We start from the raw sequence: 20,266 nt of genomic DNA, 5'->3' as shown, positions 1-20,266 counted from the left end.
GGATTAACCTTCTGAATTTCCTGAGAAATAGTTTTTTTGAGAACAGTATTATTTCTCATTATAATTTCTTCAATAAGTTTAACTTTTTCTTCAATAATAATTCCACTCCACCATCTGCAGCAGTAATTCCTTTTAAGGATAGGCAAATGTGAGTCATCCTAGTCTGACTCAAAAGTCCATGTCCAAATCCATGGAATCTCTATTTCAGAGAAGAAGTGGACAACACACAATCCTTCGATAATATGATCATCGTCCATTTTGGAAATAATGGGATGAGATTCTACCCAACAAGAATATAATTTAGATATGAGTTCTGGAAGAATATTTAATTCCGCACCATAAATTTTCCACCAATCATAAAACCATGATGGAATGCCCTTTCTAAGAGCTTCTGGACAAAGTTTAATCATCCATGTATGCTTGTTTTTGGGATTTTCATATAAAAAGATATTATAAAATGCCTGCTTATAATCCCAATAATGAAGGAGTATATCTCTTTAGAATTCTGGGCTTTAACCAAAGGCAATTCTTGGTTTGGGTTTATACCCCATTTCCGAGGTAGAATAACCTCTTTAATAATACACTTACTAAAATTTAGGGGAATATTTTTATTCTCAGATCCCTAGAAATGGGTAATTTCCATTTTTTTGTATTATTAATGTTTTCATCCAAGATCTAGATTTTAATGACAATGTTAGATAATAATTATCATTTAAATATCTCACTCTGATATTTTTAGTATCATTCATGAGAGGAATATCCTCTTGTTCTAAGTATAGAACAGTTTCTGACATCCTTTTAGGTGTCCATTCTGTTTCTCGTTTTACTATGAGATTAAAAGGCTCAGGATTATTATCCTGACTTACTTCATTGACAAGACCTTTATAAAAGGTTTGAGACGGGCTTTGAGCTGGGCTTGAATAATTCTTTTTTGCAACAGTTCTCCATGAACTAGATTCAGGAAGAAGAGAACCTTCAAAAGGTTCAATAGGACTATAAGCCCTCTGAATATTCTAGGAATTATTTCCCCTGCCTCTTCCCCTCCCTAAAGAGGGATTATACCGCTTCATAGGGCACCCTGTAAAAATTCACGGGTAAGAAAATCAGGTAAGAAGTTATTACTTCCTTTAATAAATTCAATTTTAAACTCCTACATAGCGAGTTCAGCTTGCCATCTAGTAAAAATTTGTTTAGAAACAAGATTTTTAACATCTTTTTCTATAACGCTTTTAGCAGAACTATAATCAATTCGTAGTAAAAATTCTTGATTGAGAATATCATCTCTGAATTTAGAGAGACATTTAATAATAGAAAGCATTTCTTTCTTAATAGTTGAATAATTAAATTGGGATTTATCCCATTTACCAGAAGTAAATCTAACAAGCTGCTCTTTATTAGTAGCAGGATCAATTTGTTTAATAATTCCTCCATAACCTATATTAGAGGCATCAGTTTCAACTATTTTATACCAATCAACATTTGTTAAATGAGTACAAGGTAAACATTTAACATTATTTTTAATTCTTTTAACAGCTTCAGTATGCTGATCTGTACAAGGTAAACATTATTTTTAATTCTTTTAATTCTAAACATACAATTTTATGCATGTTTAGAATTGGTATCAGAGCCATGTTAGGCTAATTTTGTTCTTACGATTTATTTGTCTTTTGATTTATTTATAAGAATGTAAATTATCTATATGTTCTTCCTTTTCTTTAGCTATGAACTTAGTTTTCTGGTCTATAGAACGTCACCAAAGTCGCATAGTGTAAAACCCAGTTGTTGCCGAGATGGGGTTAAAAGGGTAGTGTAAATTGTTGACAGACGTGTAGACTTTTAACTAAGTTGATTTTTGAAGAAAAGAAAGAAAAATAGTTAATTTATATCCTTATAGATTGTCTTACGCAAATAAATCTGTAAGATTTATATGTCTGAATTAATTCCCTCGTCTTCTACTTTAAGTAAGACCCTTAATAAGGACAAACGAGTAAAAAATACTTAAAGTACAGAATATACCTCTGAAATAGAGGCTTTGAATAAATGGATGATTCCTGCTATCCCTAATAGGGATATTTATAAAATAGGTTTTTTGGATTATAAATCCTTAATAACTATTAAAACTTTAGAACGAACTACAACTGTAGATCGTGATGAGCAAACATTACAATTGCTTAGTCCTATTGATATTGATCCTTATATGGATAAATATAATTATATTCATATCGGCTTAATACAAGTCGCTTTTAGACCTTTAACTTTACAAGGATTAAATGCATCTATATTAACATGTTTAAGAGATGCAAGATGTTTAAACTAGACCCAATCTTTAATGGGTATAATGAAAACTAGTCTATGTAATGGACCGGTTTATTTTAATGTCTATCCAAATTTAAGTTTATCTTTAACAGACCCAAATATATTTGAGGCAGTTAGCTTAAATATAAAAACTCATGGTTATAATTTTATCTCAGGATCTGAGACTATAGCCATAATTTATAGAATTCATTATAAAACCTTGATTTCTTTAGCTCCAAAAGCTAAAATTCATTCTAAACTAGGAAAAACGGTGCTGGTCAAAACAAATGTTTTATCATCTAATATTGCTATTAACAGACAAATTAAATGGGATGAAATAAATTTTCCTAACAGTTGGGTTATACCTAACGCTGTTCAACCACAACCAATAATCAATCAAGAGATTGATCAAATAACTCAAACAGTTGATGGAGAAGTTGAAATTGTTTTTAATCCTTCTCGAACTATTAGTCTATCTAACGTTACTAGTACTTCTAGAAGGTCAATTTCTAGATCATGTTCTTATAGAACCAACGATGTTAAAGGCATAAATATTTCTGAGAATCATATTCCTCACGCTTTATACAAAGAAAAGGAGAAAAATTCTCCTACAAGCTCTAAAATAAGTTTTAGAATGCCTGGTTAATATGAATATTATAAAAAATAAAGAAATTAAAAAATTTCTTAATAAGGAATTTCAAGAAGAAAAACATTAAGAAATTAGAAAATGGTTCTTCAAAAGATTTTCTAAAAAAAAAACAGCTAGAATTTAAAGATAAATATTATAAAGATTTAGAAAACGATCAAAAATTAGAATTTTTTATTCCTTGGTTTTTAAAGTATTATATACAAAATCAAAGAAATCAAATTAGTGTTATTGAGGAACATTATAAACAATGGAAATCTGCCACTGGTATGAATATAAGATCTATATATCCTCCAACAGATGCTTTAAAAATATCTGGTATTCATTCAAGTGTTTTAGAAACAAATGCTTTTGTAAAGCAAAATGAATCAAATGATGAAACTCTAAAAGAGTTAAATAAAATAATTAAGCAACATAATTATACCAACTTATATCTTCAAGTTGTAGGAAAACAATTAATAAGAATTGAAGATGCTTTAGAAAAACTAATAAATAAATTTAATGAAATAATACCTTTACTTAAAATAGTTGAAAAAAGTAAAGTAGCAATCACTAATAGTGAAAAAGCAACTATTAAGCCACCTAAAGATATTTCAGGGTTTAAAAGAGGAGATGAAGTAACTTCTGACATTATAGAAATGTTAGCAAAAAAATTTAATAATTCAAAATTAAATACTTTATCATCCACTTCATCAGTTATTTCTACTGATAAAAGTTCTTCAAAAGAAGAGATAAATAACTTTCAAGATAATTCATCTGAAGACGAATTAAATCAAAATGAATTACTAACTTTAGAAAATCAATTTTTATTAATAAATAAAATGAAAAATCCTTCAAAAAGGATAGAAATGTACTATTATAAAAGACCTACTCATCCTGACGTTTTATTTGAAGAAAACGATGCTTATATTCAAACTGATTATAATGGTCGAAATATATACGAATGGAATATAGATGGCGTATCTGATTCTCTTATATATTCTACTATGCATCGAATGCTTATGTATTCTACTGTTTGTAGACAAAACGGTAATACCGATAAAATAATTGCTTCTTATATTTCCTGTGGTTTTACTGGTATCCTTAAAGGATGGTGGGATAATTATCTATCCTCTGACGCCAGAAATGAAATTTTAAATGCGACTAAAATAGTTAATGGTGTACAACAAGAAGATGCAATTTATACTTTAATGTTAGCCATAACTCACCATTTTTTTGGATTATATCTAGATAATGGAGAACGAATAAGGACACTATTACAAAATTTTAGATGTCCGTCTTTAACCCATTTTAGATGGTATAAAGATACTTATTTAAGTAGAGTATGATGCTTGATAATGCTAATAGCTCTCACTGGAAATCCAAATTTATAGATGGATTACCAACTCTCTTTGCTGACAGAGTCAGAAATAAAATAAGAGATGAACAAGGGGGTTATATCCCATATGAAAATCTTCCTTATGGATACTTAATAAATGTCTGTATCGAGGAAGGGTTAGTACTTTGTAATGATTTAAAATTAAAAAACCAATTAAAGTCTCAAAGACTTACTAAAAGAAAAGAACTAGGTGAATTTTGTGAACAATTCTCTTTTGATCAACCTTATAGAGTTGATAAAGAACCAATAAAAACTTCTAGTAAAAAACATTCTTTGTTTAAGAAAAAGAAAAAAGTTTTAAAAGAAGAGAAAAAAAGAAAAAAGGGATAAATATAGAAAACCTTTTAAATCAAAGAAAGATAAAAAAGAAATCCACTTATATAAATATGGTAAAATAGGGCATTATGCCAATAAATGTTATACTAAAAATAAAATTGATGCTTTAGAAGATGAAGGTCTTAAAAAGATTTTATATAAAATAATGATTAATAGTGAATCTGAAAGGGATGAATCATCCTACTCTAAATCAGAATCTAACGAAGAAACACCTTGTGTATGCACAGCTAATAGTTGTGAATCTAATGCTGACTATTGGAAGGCAATAGTTCAGATGAATGGTTTATCCATTAATATGATTTCTTCAAATCATGATCTTATAACTAAAATTATTTCAGAAGACATATCTCTTGACATAAAGAAAGAACTCATAGATTCTCTCGTAAAGGCAAAAGAAAAAATAGATAAACCTAATATTGAAAATGTTTATTATATGTCTGAAGTTTTAAAAAGACAAAAAAGTCAGACTTTAACGTCTAAACCTCTTTCTTTATCTAATCTAAATAAAGAAATTCAAGATCTTAAAAAAGAAGTTAAAAATTTAAAACAATAAACTAAATATATTCTTAATAAAATTAATGAACAAGAAGAAAATCAAAAATCTCTTGTCCAATCAGAAGATAATTTTGATAAAGAAAAAGATATCGAAAGTTCAGATTTTTTACAAATCCTTAGACAAGTTACCTCTCAAAAGTGGTACATAAAAATTACTCTAGTCATATCTAAGCAAATGTTTATACCAGATCTTATAGCTCTGGTTGATAGTGGTGCAGACTTAAATTGTATTAATGAAGGAATTGTACCTTCAAATTTTTTTGAAATTACTACCCAGACATTTAGCAGTGCTAATGGGAATAAACTAGATGTTAAGTATAAATTATCAAATGCATAAATATGTGTCCAGAGAATTTGTATTCCTATTCCTTGTGTTTTATTAAAAAATTTATCCCAAGATGTTATACTAGGGATTCCTTTTTTACATCAAATAATTCCTATTAACCAAGTTGATATTCAAGGTATTAAAGCTACTTATAAAAATAATAAAATTATTTTTGAATTTATATTTGATCCTCAAACTCGTTTATTAAACGAAGTAAGCAAAGTAATTCTTAAAGAAAATCAAATTAATTTTCTTAAAGAAGAAGTTTTATTTGTTCAAATTAAAGAACAAATTAAAATAAAAAAAATAACTCAAATAGAAAATAAATTTAAAATTACAATATGTAGTAATATACCCAATGCTTTTTGGGAAAGAAAGAAACATATTGTTTCCTTACCATATATAGACGGTTTTAATAAAAAGGATATTCATACTAAATGATACGGGTGTATCTTCTCTTCGGAAAAGCGATCCTCATGGGAGCTTGAGGATAGGTGATTCTCATAATATCTTGAGAATAGTGGTGTGAAGCGACACGACGGAGCACATGATGAAGCGTAGAGCGAGGCGAAGAATCAAAGACTCGAAGCCTCAGTTTTCAGCCTCATGAGTCGACTCATGTGTATGTTTGAGTCGACTCAAGAAATTAAGCCCTGTTGGCAATTCGGCTCTGGCCAGTCGACTCATCATTTGATGAGTCGACCCATGAGTTACGAGTCGACTCATGTGAGTTCGGCTCTGGCCAGTCGACTCATCATTTGATGAGTCGACCCATGAGTTACGAGTCGACTCATGTGAGGTCATGAGTCGACTCATCAGGGGTTTCCAGATTCGTTAAGGATTATGTTTACGTATTTTCCTGTTTGGGTTTGGTTTGGTTATTTATCAGATTGTCATCATGTTGTAAACCCTATAAATAGGGATTGTTTAGGGTTCTAAACAAGAAGGAGAGGCCAAGTTGTAGATCTAAAGGGTTTTAGGTCTAAGTGAGATCCTAATCAAAAGGATTAGGGTTTAGATTGTGAGGATCTATGAGATCTTAGATCAGAGAGAGATTCTAATCATTGTATTAGGGTTTAGAGAGGATTGAGAGGTTGTTCTCGATTCTAGTGAGATTGTGAGGGAGAGATTGTAATCTTTTGTTCTTTATAATCTAGAGAAGGTATTTTCCTTCGTCATACTGAATTGTTCTTGTGTTTTAGTTGTCTTCTTCTCAACCCACCTTTTGGTAATTCCGTGACCAAACGGTTCTCGCACGGCGACTCGTATCACTAAATCTAGGCATTGCCAGATGAATAATGAGTATCTTAAATTATGTAAAAATGAGATAAATTCTCTTATAGAAAAAAATTAATAAGAAAATCATATTCTCCTTGAAACTGTACATCATTTTATGTTAATAATGCTGCAGAACAAGAAAGAGGAGTACCTCGTCTTGTCATAAATTATAAACCCCTTAATGCCATTCTTAAATGTATAAGGTATCATATTCCTAATAAAAGGGATTTATTAAATCACATTAATAATACAAAAATATTTTCTAAATTCGATTTAAAGTCAGGATATTAGCAAATACAAATTAATGAAAAAGATAGATATAAAATTGCCTTTGTTGTTCCATTTGGACAATATGAATGGAATGTCATGCCTTTTGGTTTAAAAAATGCCCCATCTGAATTTCAGAATATTATGAATGTGATCTTTATTCCTTATACAAATTTCATCTTATCATATATAGATGATATATTAATATTTTCTCAAAACTTTGACCAACATTTTAAACATTTAGAAGTTTTTAGAAATTTAGCCATAAGAAACGGTTTAGCAGTATCTGCTCCTAAGATGAAACTTTTTCAGACTCAAGTTAGATTTTTAGGACATAATATACATAAAGGAACTATAGTTCCAATTGATAGAAACATCGAATTTGCCTCTAAATTTCCTGATATCATAATTGATACAAAACAATTACAAAGATTCTTAGGCTTTTTAAACTATATTGCTGATTATTATAAAAATCTGACCCAAGACACTACTATTTTATATAGTAGATTAAAAAAGAATGCAAAATCTTGGACAGATCAGCTTACTGAAGCTGTTAAAAGAATTAAAAATAATGTTAAATGTTTACCTTATACTCATTTAACAAATATTGATTGGTGTAAAATAGTTGAAACTGATGCCTCTAATATAGGTTATGAAGGAATTATTAAACAAATTGATCCTGCTACTAATAAAGAGCAGCTTGTTAGATTTACTTCTGGTAAATGTATTAAACAAATTGATCCTGCTACTAATAAAGAGCAGCTTGTTAGATTTACTTCTGGTAAATGGGATAAAGCCCAATTTAATTATTCAACTTACTAATAAAGAGCAGCTTGTTAGATTTACTTCTGGTAAATGGGATAAAGCCCAATTTAATTATTCAACTGTTAAGAAAGAAATGCTTTCTATTATTAAATGTCTCTCTAAATTCAGAGATGATATTCTCAATCAAGAATTTTTACTATGAATTGATTGTAGTTCTGCTAAAAGCGTTATAGAAAAAGATGTTAAAAATCTTGTTTCTAAAATTTTTTTACTAGATGGCAAGCTGAACTCGCTATGTACGAGTTTAAAATTGAATTTATTAAAGGAAGTAATAACTTCTTACCTGATTTTCTTACCCGTGAATTTTTACAGGGTGCCCATGAAGTGGTATAATCCCTCTTTAGGGAGTGGAAGAGGCAGGAGAAATAATTCCCAGAACATTCAGAAGGCTTATAGTCCTATTGAACCTTTTGAAGATTCTCTTCTTCCCGAATCTAGTTCATGAAGAATTGTTGCAAAAAAGAATTATTCAAGCCCAGCTCAAAGCCCGTCTCAAGCCTTTTATAAAGGTCTTATCAATAAAGTAAGTCAGGATAATAATCCTGAGCCTTTTAATCTCATAGTAAAACGAGAAACAGAATGGACACCTAAAAGGATGTCAGAAACTGTTCTATACTTAGAACAAGAGGATATTCCTCTCATGGATGATACTAAAAATATCAGAGCGAGATATTTAAATAACAATTATTATCCAACATTGTCATTAAAATCCAGATCTTGGATGCAAACATTAATAATACAAAAAGAAATGGAAATTATCCATTTCTGGGGATCTGAGAATAAAAATATTCCCCCAAATTTCAGTAAGTGTATTATTAAAGAGGTTATTCTACCTCGAAAATGGGCTATAAACCTAAACCAAGAATTGCCTTTGGTTAAAGCCCATAATTCTAAAGAGATATACTTCTTCAATTTTTGGGATTATAACTAGGTATTTTATAATATCTTTTTATATCAAAATCCCAAAAACAAGCATACCTGGATGATTAAATTTTGTCCATAAGCTCTTAAAAAGGGCATTCCATCATGGTTTTATGATTGGTGGAAAATTTATGGTGCAGAATTAAACATTCTTCCAGAACCCGTATCTAAATTATATTCTGATTGGGTAGAATCTCATCCCATTATTTCTAAAATGGACGATGATCATATTGTCGAAGGATTGTGTGCTGTCAACTTCTTCTCTGAAATAGAGATTCCATGGATTTGGACATGGACTTTTGAGTCAGACTGGGATGACTCATATTTGCCTATCCTTAAAAGGAATTACTACTGCAGATGGTGGAGTGGAATTATTATTGAAGAACAAGTTAAACTTATTGAAGAAATTATAATGAGAAATAATACTGTTCTCGAAAAAACTATTTCTCAAGAAATTCAGAAGGTTAATCCAATGGTTCAGTTAGCCAAAATGATTAGAAGGAAATATCCGCAAGCCTCTGAAGCAGAAATTCAGCAGAAATGTTTTGATCATATGAAAAGACAGTTTTTTAAAGCTTTTGATAACATGGAGACTCAATCTAGCAAAAGTCTTGACTCCTGCGGTGAAGATACTACTTTGCCTGATGCACAAGGAGAAGAAGAAGAAGATATTTGGAAAGCTGCCATGGGAATTCTGAATCAGATTCTGACAACTGACCTTAAAGGTAAAGGAAAAGAAAGTTAAAGGTAAAGAAGAATTTAAATTCCTTTTATGAGTTGAACCCCAGGGAGCCACTCATTATATTTCTATTTTCTTAAAGAAGCTTTTTCCAAAGACAAGCTTTTATAAAGCTACTTTTGAAAAGAAGATGTCCTGCCAGATGTCTTTTACTTTATGTCTGTGCTTTATTCTCTTCCAGTCTAATATAAGGAGAGAAGACATATGTTGTAAGGTGTGCTATTTTTCAGTCTAAGTTTTTATTTCAAAGTCAGTGTGGATTTGCCGTGTGCGAAGTTCTCTTGTAAGATATTTTATAAATAAAGATTGTGGAGGAATAAATTATCTTAAGAGTGGGCAGCCGAACTTTGTAAGTTCTTTCCTTTGTTTAATTTTTTACAATTTTATGCATGTTTAGAATTGGTATCAAAGCCATGTTAGGCTAATTTTGTTCTTACGATTTATTTGTGTTTTGATTTATTTATAAGAATGTAAATTGTCTATATGTTCTTCCTTTTCTTTAGCTATGAACTTAGTTTTCTGGTCTATGGAACGTCACCAAAGTCGCATAGTGTAAAACCCAGTTGTTGCCCAGATGGTGTTAAAAGGGTAGTGTAGATCGTTGACAGATGTGTAGACTTTTAACTAAGTTGGCAACAACTGGGTTTTACACTACGTGACTTTGGTGACGTTCCATAGACCAGAAAACTAAGTTCATAGCTAAAGAAAAGGAAGAACATATAGATAATTTACATTCGTATAAATAAATCAAAACACAAATAAATCGTAAGAACAAAATTAGCCTAACATGGCTTTGATACCAATTCAGCTAGGAATACCTGTAATTTGTTCACCAACTGGGAAGAGTTTCCAGAATAAGGAAATATGCATCATTTAGCTACTAATTTATAAAATTTTATGCTATTAGAGGTTTAACCAATCAATAAACTGAAAATATACAATCTGTAACAACAACTTGAAAACTATTTTCTGTTTAGACATAGAAAACTACATAGCCCAGCCTATATTCTATAATTTTCCAGTGTTTTATGGTGTTATTTCCATACATGTGATTAGTGCTGTTAAACCAATTATTGCCACTCAATTTCAGCTTTATTCCATTAAATTTACTGCTGTATCTATAAGGGAGGAGAGAGTTATGTTGTCCTTTCCCATGCCAACACTGCCAGAGAAAAAATTGAAGCTCTCAAGCTCTGACGTGGTTTCCGCAATGCTCTTGAATGCCTCATCAGCCTGTAGATTCTTGAATATCTGTATATACTTTGACTGCAGCTTCAACATCCATATTACCAATTCGATCAAGAACCTCCTTATTCTTGGAACCTTAATTTCTGGGTAGATGTATATTCTCAGTATTTGTACCAACCGGTTTGCAATGTCCTCATCTGTAATGCCTGCTCTTTCAAGTTGTTCAGCATATTCTGTTCGAGTTGTCACTATGAACATTTGTGTCGCAAGTCCCAGTGACACCTCAAGAAGTTTATCTTTTCCATTCATGATTCCTTGCAGTACCTATTGCAGTAAAAAAGAGGATCAGGGGATTTTTAATTCTTATCTCCAAGGTTATCTATATAGAACATGGAACAGTCTTCAACCATTAATTATAGTTTAGCTTACCTATCTGGTACATTTAAAGGTAGAACTCATAGTGTCGTCGTCAATAATTTATAGCATGCCTTCTCAATGATATGACAGGTACTTATGTTATTTAACTTACTTATGTTATTTAACTACATATATTCTGTTGAAAAATCACATGACAATAGACACTTACAAATGACAGTAGCATTTTAGTGTATGATCTAGTTAAGAATACACTATCATTTCTTTTATTTTGCATTTTGATAATGGTGGAGGAACAAAGTGGACACACATACATATAAAGGTAAGACATGATTGATAAGTACAATAATACACACAATATACTGTTACATGGGAGCAAATTTAAAGTTTGCTGCCGCCTGCCACGAAACATGGTTGTGTAACCAGTGGGATTACCATATTTGGGAGGTGTTCTAGGTAATTTACTTGATTTGATTAATCAATTTGTTTTTAAAAGTTCAAACTGAGAAATAAGTGAGATTAACAGATTGGAGGATATTTAAAATAGAAACTTTATTTTCAGTTAAATCATGAGAAATGCATCCTAATGCAAGTTCTGGACAGAATTGGACTGTGAAAGAGAATTGGACTATGAAGGATGTCTTGGATTTGATGGAAAAAAATGCTATTAGAAAGGATATTAGGAAAAGAATGCTATCCCTGGACAAAGATGCAACAGCCTATCATCTAAATTTGGTGATTACATTATTGACAATCCTTAATGGAAAAATCCTATCAACTAGGAGCGAAACATTAATGATGGAGGGAAATGTGGGGAAGATTGAGGTGGAGGAGATAGCTGTGGGAAAGTATTGGCGTGTTATAGTGGTGAACAGGTGAAATTCTAGGATGAATATGACGAAGAGAAAACATTCACTTGATTACATCTTCTTTGGTCATGATTAAGGTTCTTGTAGTGTTGTAAAAGTGTTACGCCTTAGAGCCTCAAGTGCTCAGGTGAGGCGATTTTGTACCTTAGCACCTTGCATGTCAGCAGGTGATGAAGGTTACTGAAGGAAGCATCTTTTGGCACCTTAGGTGCTTGCCCAAGCATGCCAGGCAATCGCCTAGGGTAGGTTGGTTGGGCACAAAATGTGTTTGCCTCTATTTTTAATTTTCTAGAGTGCAAAAGAAAAGTTGTCAGGCAAAGGTGTCTTCTTTGGTTTTTTTTTTCCTTTGTTGATTTTACTATATTCTGTTGTATAGTACCTAAATCATTTTGAGGCCATGTAACAAGATGAAACTTGATAGTTCAAACTTTGTTGCCTAGGTGTCTACATTAGTAGTTATTAATAAGTATTACTATTTATTAATTGTTACTTACTAATTTAGTTAGATGATTTATGTCTTGTAACTTCGAAACTTCGATTGTAGTTATTTTGTCTTATTATGATTCATTGATATTGTGTTTAATTGCACATTGTTTGTAGCTTTTATAGATTGTTGAAATATTGACTTTGTTCACTCAGACAATTGCGTTTCTTGGTGTCTCTCATCTCAGGCAACATAGGAACTCATCTCCTTTAACTCGCCTTTCGCTTTTAAAACACTGATATCTATGTATAATACTTGCATATGAACTAGAACCTTATGTGAGAAGTGTTAATTGTGTTCTGAATGCATAGGCACAGATGACATAGATACAACCTCAAGAGGTCAATGACATCTCTAATGTGCTATGTTTGAATCATCTTTTTACTAAATCACAAGAAAGAAAGTAATGATGAGGTGTTGGATATTGACTCTGCTGAAACAAATCCTTCTGAAATACCAAGTGGGCATTTACTGATTGAACTTGAAGCATTGTGAAAGACTTCTGTGACTTCTGTTGTTTTGGGAATTTCACATTTCTTGTAGCACGGACATCTCCCCTGTCATTCCAGAGTGTAACCAGATAAGCTTTTAATGATTTTATTATTATTATTCTACTTCACATTTGATTCCTGTATCAACCTTACAGTTTGGTAATGTATACCATGATGAAATGCAGCCTGAATGAAATGAATAATCATATGTACGTATAAGTTGCAGGTCAACATCCTCATGGGAGGTAGATGATGTATGTTTGACTAATGCATAAATGATCTCCTGGCTGTTCCTAATACCTTATTATTATTATTTTTATTATTTTTATAGCTCAGAAACAACTAGATCAATGGAGTCCTGTTACTGTATTGTTTACCTATCCATCTTTTGGTTCACTCTAGAGACTGAGATCCAGATGGACTTACTGTACTCGTTCTTTTTTGATCCGGAATCCCGTCTTTCCATTAACTGAAATGTGATGAAGCAACGCACCCTTTTCAGTATTGTTTTAATCTAGCTTGTTTGTCCTGAAATTAGATTATGTTCAAGTATCACTGGGTACATGGTTATTGTTATATCTTCTGACTTCCTCAATACGAGCATTGTTACTTGGTCTAATCAGTGCAAGAAAGCAGGAACCAAATATATCTATAGGAGAAACAGAGTTGAGCTTAAAAAAAAGACTTACAGTAGGAACAGCAGCTGCGACTCCTGTGAAGTGACTCACACATTCAGGCCCGGAATAAGCACACAAATTCCTGAGGATTCTGGCCGAATTGACTTGGAGCACCGGATCATTCAGTGAATCAACCAACCTTTCCATGACCTGTGGCCCCATTACTATCTGATTGCAGTTTCTCCTGCTTTCAAAAGCCAGCATAGTCAATGCCTCTCCGGCTTCTGTGCACACAGAGTTTTGTTTCTCTGTCAAACGTGGCATGAAGAAAATTGAAAGTAGCAGTCTAATCACTCCACCTGTGCTCCCGATGCTCTCCCTGGCGTCCTCATCCATCGCCAAGTTGCTCAGTATTTCGATTCCCAGCATTTGTAGCACCATATGGCTCTCTCCATATTGCAAGATCTCTCTAATATTGCTCACAGTGAATACGATATCGGATATTTCCTTCCTTAACATTTTCCCTGTTTGGCCGGTTGTGCTCGCCAGGATCTTAATTAATTTTAGTGACCGTTTCACTATCTTTATCTGAGATTCTGGTGCTAGGTCATTCCTCAGCAGGTTTTCGGTCGTGCTCGTGAAGTCTATGATCTTTGGCATGAGTCCTCTAGCATTCCCAATCTTCCAGCAGTTGTCATGGTCACGAGCGAGCTTCTTAAGTATCATCAAGCCCAAGAGGTTGAACACCGAAAACTCGTAGTCAGTTTGGTCCGCGACAACAAACCTGTGACCAATCTCGTGTGGCCTTGAATCATAGTGTAGACCTGTATACAGAAGGGATGATATTGACTCAATTGCGCCTGGGATCTCAGCAACTCGGATTGCATTCTGCTTTCTTCCTGCAAGTTTTGAGACGATCTCTGTGGCGGACCTTCTGATCTCCTCTTCCAGTGGGTTTTTCCAGTTCAGAATCTCAATTAGCCTCTCAATGACCTCTGTTGATGTTCCAATCTTTCGCAGGGTGTAACTGGAAAATTGATCGTTGGTCACAAACTTATGAAGGATACGAGCTCCAATAAGCTGCTCATCTCGGTACTCTGAATCTAGGAGTTCCTCGGCAAAGGATACCAGATCCATCCTAAGACCATCAAAGATGCTGCCTTCAATACACCTTGAGTATGAATCATAGAAGAACCGCGTGATGGATGTCATTCCAGATGGTCCAAGTGCACACTCCTGGCAAACTTTATCCAGCAGCATCTTGTAACTGATCTCCCAGTTCCAGTAAGCCTTCTCCACTAAGAACATCAGCGCTTCAGCCAGAGCCATCCCATAGAATATGTTGAGAGCAGGCTTCAGGTTCTTCGTATCAGTATATCCACTATCTTTGATGTAGTCTTGCTGACTGAGCCTCATCAAGGAGAGAGCAGCAGATGCTGCAGCTGAAATGAGTTGGAGCCCTGTAGTCTTGCTGACTGAGCCTCATCAAGGAGAGAGCAGCAGATGCTGCAGCTGAAATGAGTTGGAGCCAATAAAAGATATTGCTAACATTTCTAGAAGGAGAGAGCAGCAGATGCTGCAGCTGAAATGAGTTGGAGCCAATAAAAGATATTGCTAACATTTCTAGAAAGAAAGACCCAGCCAACATAGGGTAGAAAGGGAACGTCAGAATAGTTCCATGTCCTTTCATTTTTGTTTTGAAGGTTTCGGTTCTGGGATTCTGGAGTTTCCATCCAGAGATCATGGGTGACTTCACGGCTACGGTGGTTATCTGATTGGAATACAGAACATGATTGGAAAAAGGCCTTGATGGCATGGGCAAAGAACTGAGAACTTGATATGAATGCTCGAAAACTGTACCGTCCCGCGCTGGCAAGGGACCATGAGGTTGACTGGTGCTGCCACTCGATCTCATGGCTACGGCTGAAGATCCTTGTGGCTTCTATAAGAAGGATCACAGTTACAATCCAGAAATCCTTGCTCTCAAGTGTTGAAGCGTATCCACCAAGAAGGACAACTGTGGCCCAAATAAAGCCAAGAGTTCCGAGGCCACTGGCAGATTTTTCCAGGATTGCAAGGTGGAGAGCGAAGAGGGTCAACTTCTTTTCGGGTGCAGGGATATTGGCATTCTTGCTGCTGCTCTGGCTTCTCTCATTGCTACTACTGGGGGTCTGATAGCTCTGTTGTCTTTGGGGTTCGAACAAGGTGGAGCCCCAACGATCTTTGGGAGGGTTGCTGCTGCTTCCATCTGAATTGCGGATAATTTCTAGTTGGATGCTTGGGTTGTTTCCATGGTTTGGTTTCTCATTCTTGGAATTCATACTGCATCATATGCTGTATGAAAATTTATGGATGTTTGATATCATTGGATCTGTTTGGTTTCTTGAATGTATCAGCATGTGTAACTTGAAGAAGTGACTTTGATTGGTGGCAATTTTGGACCATTGAGCTATTCTTTCTTCTGTTTGAAGCTGTCAAGGTCGCTCTCTGAAAGGATTATAGTTTGATCTGGAGGTATAATTGCTGGGAAATTTTAGCAAGTTTACAAGCTGGAAACGTAGCGTAAATCCGGGAAAGTGAAGCCAGTGGCTTGTATGGATTACCTGCTGTCATGGTCTTGTTTCCTTTTATGAAAATGCTTGTACTTCATCATATAGATAGAACCTTAGACTCTCACCTCTCCCATCTCATTATTTTATTAATTTCTATTCATTCATTTATCATAGAGATGGGACCTTTTTTCGTGTCTCCTCTCCTCTCCTCTCCTCTCCTCTCATCTCCATCCATTATGTTCCTGGCCTGTTAGGTTGGTTAACAATCTAACAGATCTCTTCATTTTCTGTTTCACCAGCTTAAATTGACCTTTGTTGACTAACTACAAGGTTGACCCTTATTAGAAGGAAAGGTTATAGAAAATATTGAATTCTTCCATTTAACAACCCACTAGAATACTGTTGATTGTAATTGCGGAGAGTTTTTTTATAGCTGACCATGGGAAGACAGTTTCTGCTGACAGAAAACTGTATGTTTAAGCTAAATGTTATGTTAAAGGCATGAAAATTTTCTGTGTATGACTCAGTGCAGGTAATGAGCATAATAATTTATGCAATGTCAAATGCAAGCCGACAAGTACATGGCAATGGAGTTCTAAGTTAAAATCGTCGAGATAGTAGAAAGAAATATTTGCAGATGCAATTATGGCTGATTTGTTGGTAATCTGGTCGGGGTGTTCAGGAACTACTGAATTGCTTTCAATACATGTTTTTTCAGCCTAATACTGATATGCAGTTAGTATGCTGTAAATTTGAGTGCGGTTTATGAACATTTTGATGACGTAATTTTGTGAAATTTGTTGGGTCTTTGGTTTAACTTTGTTTCTACGGAGTTCAGTAATTAAAAAATACTGAAGACCAAGTTTGGTTTTTGATTTTGTTGGATGATCTCTAGCTTGATCTTTTCCTATTGCTTCCTTTGAGTACTTGCTGCTTTGAGTTGATCAAGAAATCCATGACCCTTTTCTTCTAATATTACTGTGTTTGACTCTAGTTTCTGCAGGAAAGATATCTATGATTTCCTGTCGAAAACATCGTAAGTTTTACTCTTGTGACACAAGCAATATGGGGAAGATTGATATCCATGGCTTTTCCTTGGTTCTCCAGTCGGAGTCTTGTTCTCTATGTGGCAAATAGCAATTTTTTGTGGTCACTGACCTGGAATATGCTTTCTTTTCTTCGCAACCTTTTCTACTGGTATTTAAAGTAATGTATGTGCAGGTACGTTTCTTTGTTTCTGCTCTCTTGCACTTTGAAAATATTTATTTTGTGTCGCTCGACGAATAATGCTCCATTGCCTCTACGTATCTTTCCTACTAGTGATTTATCTTTTTTTGTTCAATACCTGACCCTATGGAATTTGGATGGTTTTCTATAGTTATTAAAATCTTCTTCTTTTTTTTTTTGGTTCCTATTCTAGGCCAAGGATTTCTCCCCTAGATTGTTTTGAAGCGGTCTACAGATCAGTTCCTTGCTTCATCCTTTTGCCTCTGAAATTTTCAATCGAACTGTAATAAAGTTGATTTGTATCTCTACAGTATCCGAAGGCATAATAATTATGTATATAGTAAACTTGGATTTAATTGGCCTTAGGTCTTTGGTATGAGTTCGTAAGAATTTGAGGTGAAGACTGGATCCGAGGAGTCCCAATGATGAATAAGTAAGCTGCTAATTTTAATGTCTATTGTTGGGTCCTGGCATGGACCCAAGTGCCTGCCTCGATCAGAGATGGTTCTCGTGTGTATTAACTTGACCTGACTGACTTCTGCCCAGGATAGTGATATTAAATTGACTTTTCTACAAAATCACTTACAGGGGTTCATGGTGAGCATTTGGGAAATTATACAGAGATAATTGCAAAGATGCATTGAGTGCTCTGTCTCCATTCTGGAGCTTGTGAGCTGGACATTTTTGTTCCGTAATGTTCCGCTGATTGTTAACAGTTTCCGTGAACAGTTTTCATTAGGATATATTGATACCAAAGCCTGTTAACTGCGGAAAATCTTGGTATGTTGGCAGCTATGAGTGTTGATGAAAAATCTGATCATAAATCAGTTAAGTCGTGGAAAATATAATTGGAAAGGGTTCAGTTAAGTCGTGGAAAATATAAAACAGTGATGTCTCCTTTTCAAAGGATTCAAAGGAGACTTAGGAGGAGTCTTCTTAAATTGGATAAATATTCTATTTTATTTTTTATTTTTTTTTGGATGCATCATTATGGTTTACTGCTAGTTACCCCTTAAATTTTTTTATAAAAGGTTATGATTCTAAAATTATTTGCCTAGTAATTTAATTAATATTTATAGTTTAGATATTTTCCTCACTCTAACAGATGATTGCTATCATTACTTATCAAAAAAAGATCTTGTAGAGCCAAATTAACATGCTTCCCAATATATCCTAATTCTGAATTGAAAAGATTGTATAAATGAAAAGAAGATTCATAAGTTCAACTATATTAATGATCTATCGTAGATACACCCATACACATGCTCGACGCCTATTTTTTCTTAACATTCACTAAAAAACATGCACCCCTAATTTTGGGATCATAAAGCCAAAATTTTTATATATATGAAAAAGAAACATATATTTACGTATATCGTTGGACGATCATCAGGTAGATATTGCATGACCTTGTAATTTCTTCGACGAGGTTTCAAGTGTACATTCATTATCAAGCTGAAGAGGTTCCAAATTCTCAGACCAGGATTCATATTAGAAGCTGTTAATAAAAGAACAGTGACAAATGCAATGAAGAGGTGAATTTGAATCCAAAAAAAAAAAAAAAATTCATTCATCAATGAGACACTGGTTAGCACAGCACCTTTTCATTCTTTTATTCAACAAATAAATTACACGTACCCACTCTTCGACCATCTCCAATGGCAAGGCAAATATTGCCTTTCTCTCTCCTTCCACCTTACTTTATTCTCCCTCCACATCACTTGCCTTTTCCAATTGCCTTTCAACTCCACAACAACTAGTTTTTCAAAAGTTTTTTACTTTATCTTTCCTCCACTTGCTGACACGCGGGGCCCTTGGTAAAATTTAACCGGTAGGCAAATTTTGCCTTTTCTCTCCCCTACTTTTCATTTGCCTATCCACTTGCTTAGCCATTGCACCAAATAATTGTCCCAATTGTTAGCCATTGCACTTGGTCTACTGATTTGAAACGACTCATCCACTCTGAAGAAACAAAGCAAGAGGAGGGATTCTGTATTCATTTTTCTTTTTTTCTTTCGCCCTCATCTCCTGTTCCTTCCTTTTATTGAGATTTGAATTATTAAGCTCTTCAACAGTTTGGAATCTACACGCTTTTTGTTCTCGGCTCGTCAGGTTGTTTAACGACCTAATAGATCCCTTATTTTTTCTGTTTCACCAGCTCAAATTGACTTCGTTTGACTAACTACAAGGTTGACATCTTTCTGCTGATGAAAAATCTACATGTTTTATATGCATATGGTCAATTACAAGCACATGACACGGAGTTAATAAGTTAAAATCTTTGAGATAGTTGATGGTAGGATTTGCAAACACAACTATGGCGCTTATTTTGCGGTAATCCTCTACGGGTGCTCAGGAACTACTTTATTGCTTGAATATTTTTTTGTTTTTTATTAACATCTGTATGCAATATTATTGTGTTGCTTATGAACAGTTTGATTACATATATTTTTTTTTTGAAATACTAGTGGGTCTATCTACAGTTAGGCGATAGTACAGGGGGCCTATCTACAACAATAGAAGGGGGTCTATTCATAATTGGGTGATAGCACAGGAGGTCCATCTGCAGTTAACCCTGTTCATAGTTTAGGTTGTAGCACTAACGTGTTCTCTTATCTTAGGTTCGGATAAGCTGTTACCTTTTGACAAGTTGGAGGATCAAGAGGACAGGAAGAAAGAGGAAGAAAAGGCAGTATCATTCTTTCATCTAATCTTCTCTCTTGCAAGTATTGACAAAAATTGACTATTTTGTTGATAATTTTTTGCATTGCAATTATATACTAGCTTCATCATTTTTACCGTATATGCATGTGTCAGTAAATTGTGCTAGTGAGATGTTTATTTCTGCACTAATCAATATTATATATTGTGTGGAGTTGTGGCTTGAAGGGGTTAGAT

The 20,266-nt window shown here is 33.8% G+C and overlaps 1 protein-coding gene and 1 long non-coding RNA gene across 4 annotated transcripts in view; one reads left to right on the top strand and one right to left on the bottom strand.

Moving 5' to 3' along the window:
• Positions 1-17,908, top strand: part of LOC109848391 — a 20,917-nt gene extending 3,009 nt beyond the window's left edge. The window contains exons 3-4 of one of the 2 annotated variants that reach the window (XR_002248779.1): positions 17,136-17,362; positions 17,562-17,908. This is a non-coding gene — a long non-coding RNA (uncharacterized LOC109848391). Of the gene's footprint in view, positions 1-13,608; positions 13,692-17,135; positions 17,363-17,561 lie in introns of those variants that run through there. The other variant, XR_002248780.1, reaches the window with a different exon arrangement.
• LOC109848388 lies at positions 10,420-16,937 on the bottom strand. Of its 2 annotated transcripts, XM_020417854.1 has the most exons (4): positions 15,190-16,937; positions 13,949-15,049; positions 13,662-13,873; positions 10,420-11,077 (listed from the first exon to the last, which is right to left on the bottom strand). In XM_020417854.1, the coding sequence occupies exons 1-4, from the start codon at positions 15,908-15,910 to the stop codon at positions 10,658-10,660; spliced, it is 2,454 nt and encodes an 817-aa protein (XP_020273443.1). In that variant the 5' UTR covers positions 15,911-16,937; the 3' UTR covers positions 10,420-10,657. The 2 variants fall into 2 exon arrangements, with proteins under 2 accessions (XP_020273443.1, XP_020273442.1); XM_020417853.1 differs by having other exon boundaries at positions 13,662-15,049.

The sequence above is a fragment of the Asparagus officinalis genome, chromosome 7 (assembly GCF_001876935.1).
Source record: "Asparagus officinalis chromosome 7, Aspof.V1, whole genome shotgun sequence".
In the NCBI taxonomy this organism is placed as follows: domain Eukaryota; kingdom Viridiplantae; phylum Streptophyta; class Magnoliopsida; order Asparagales; family Asparagaceae; genus Asparagus; species Asparagus officinalis.
This window is presented reverse-complemented; position numbering and strand designations above follow the sequence as displayed.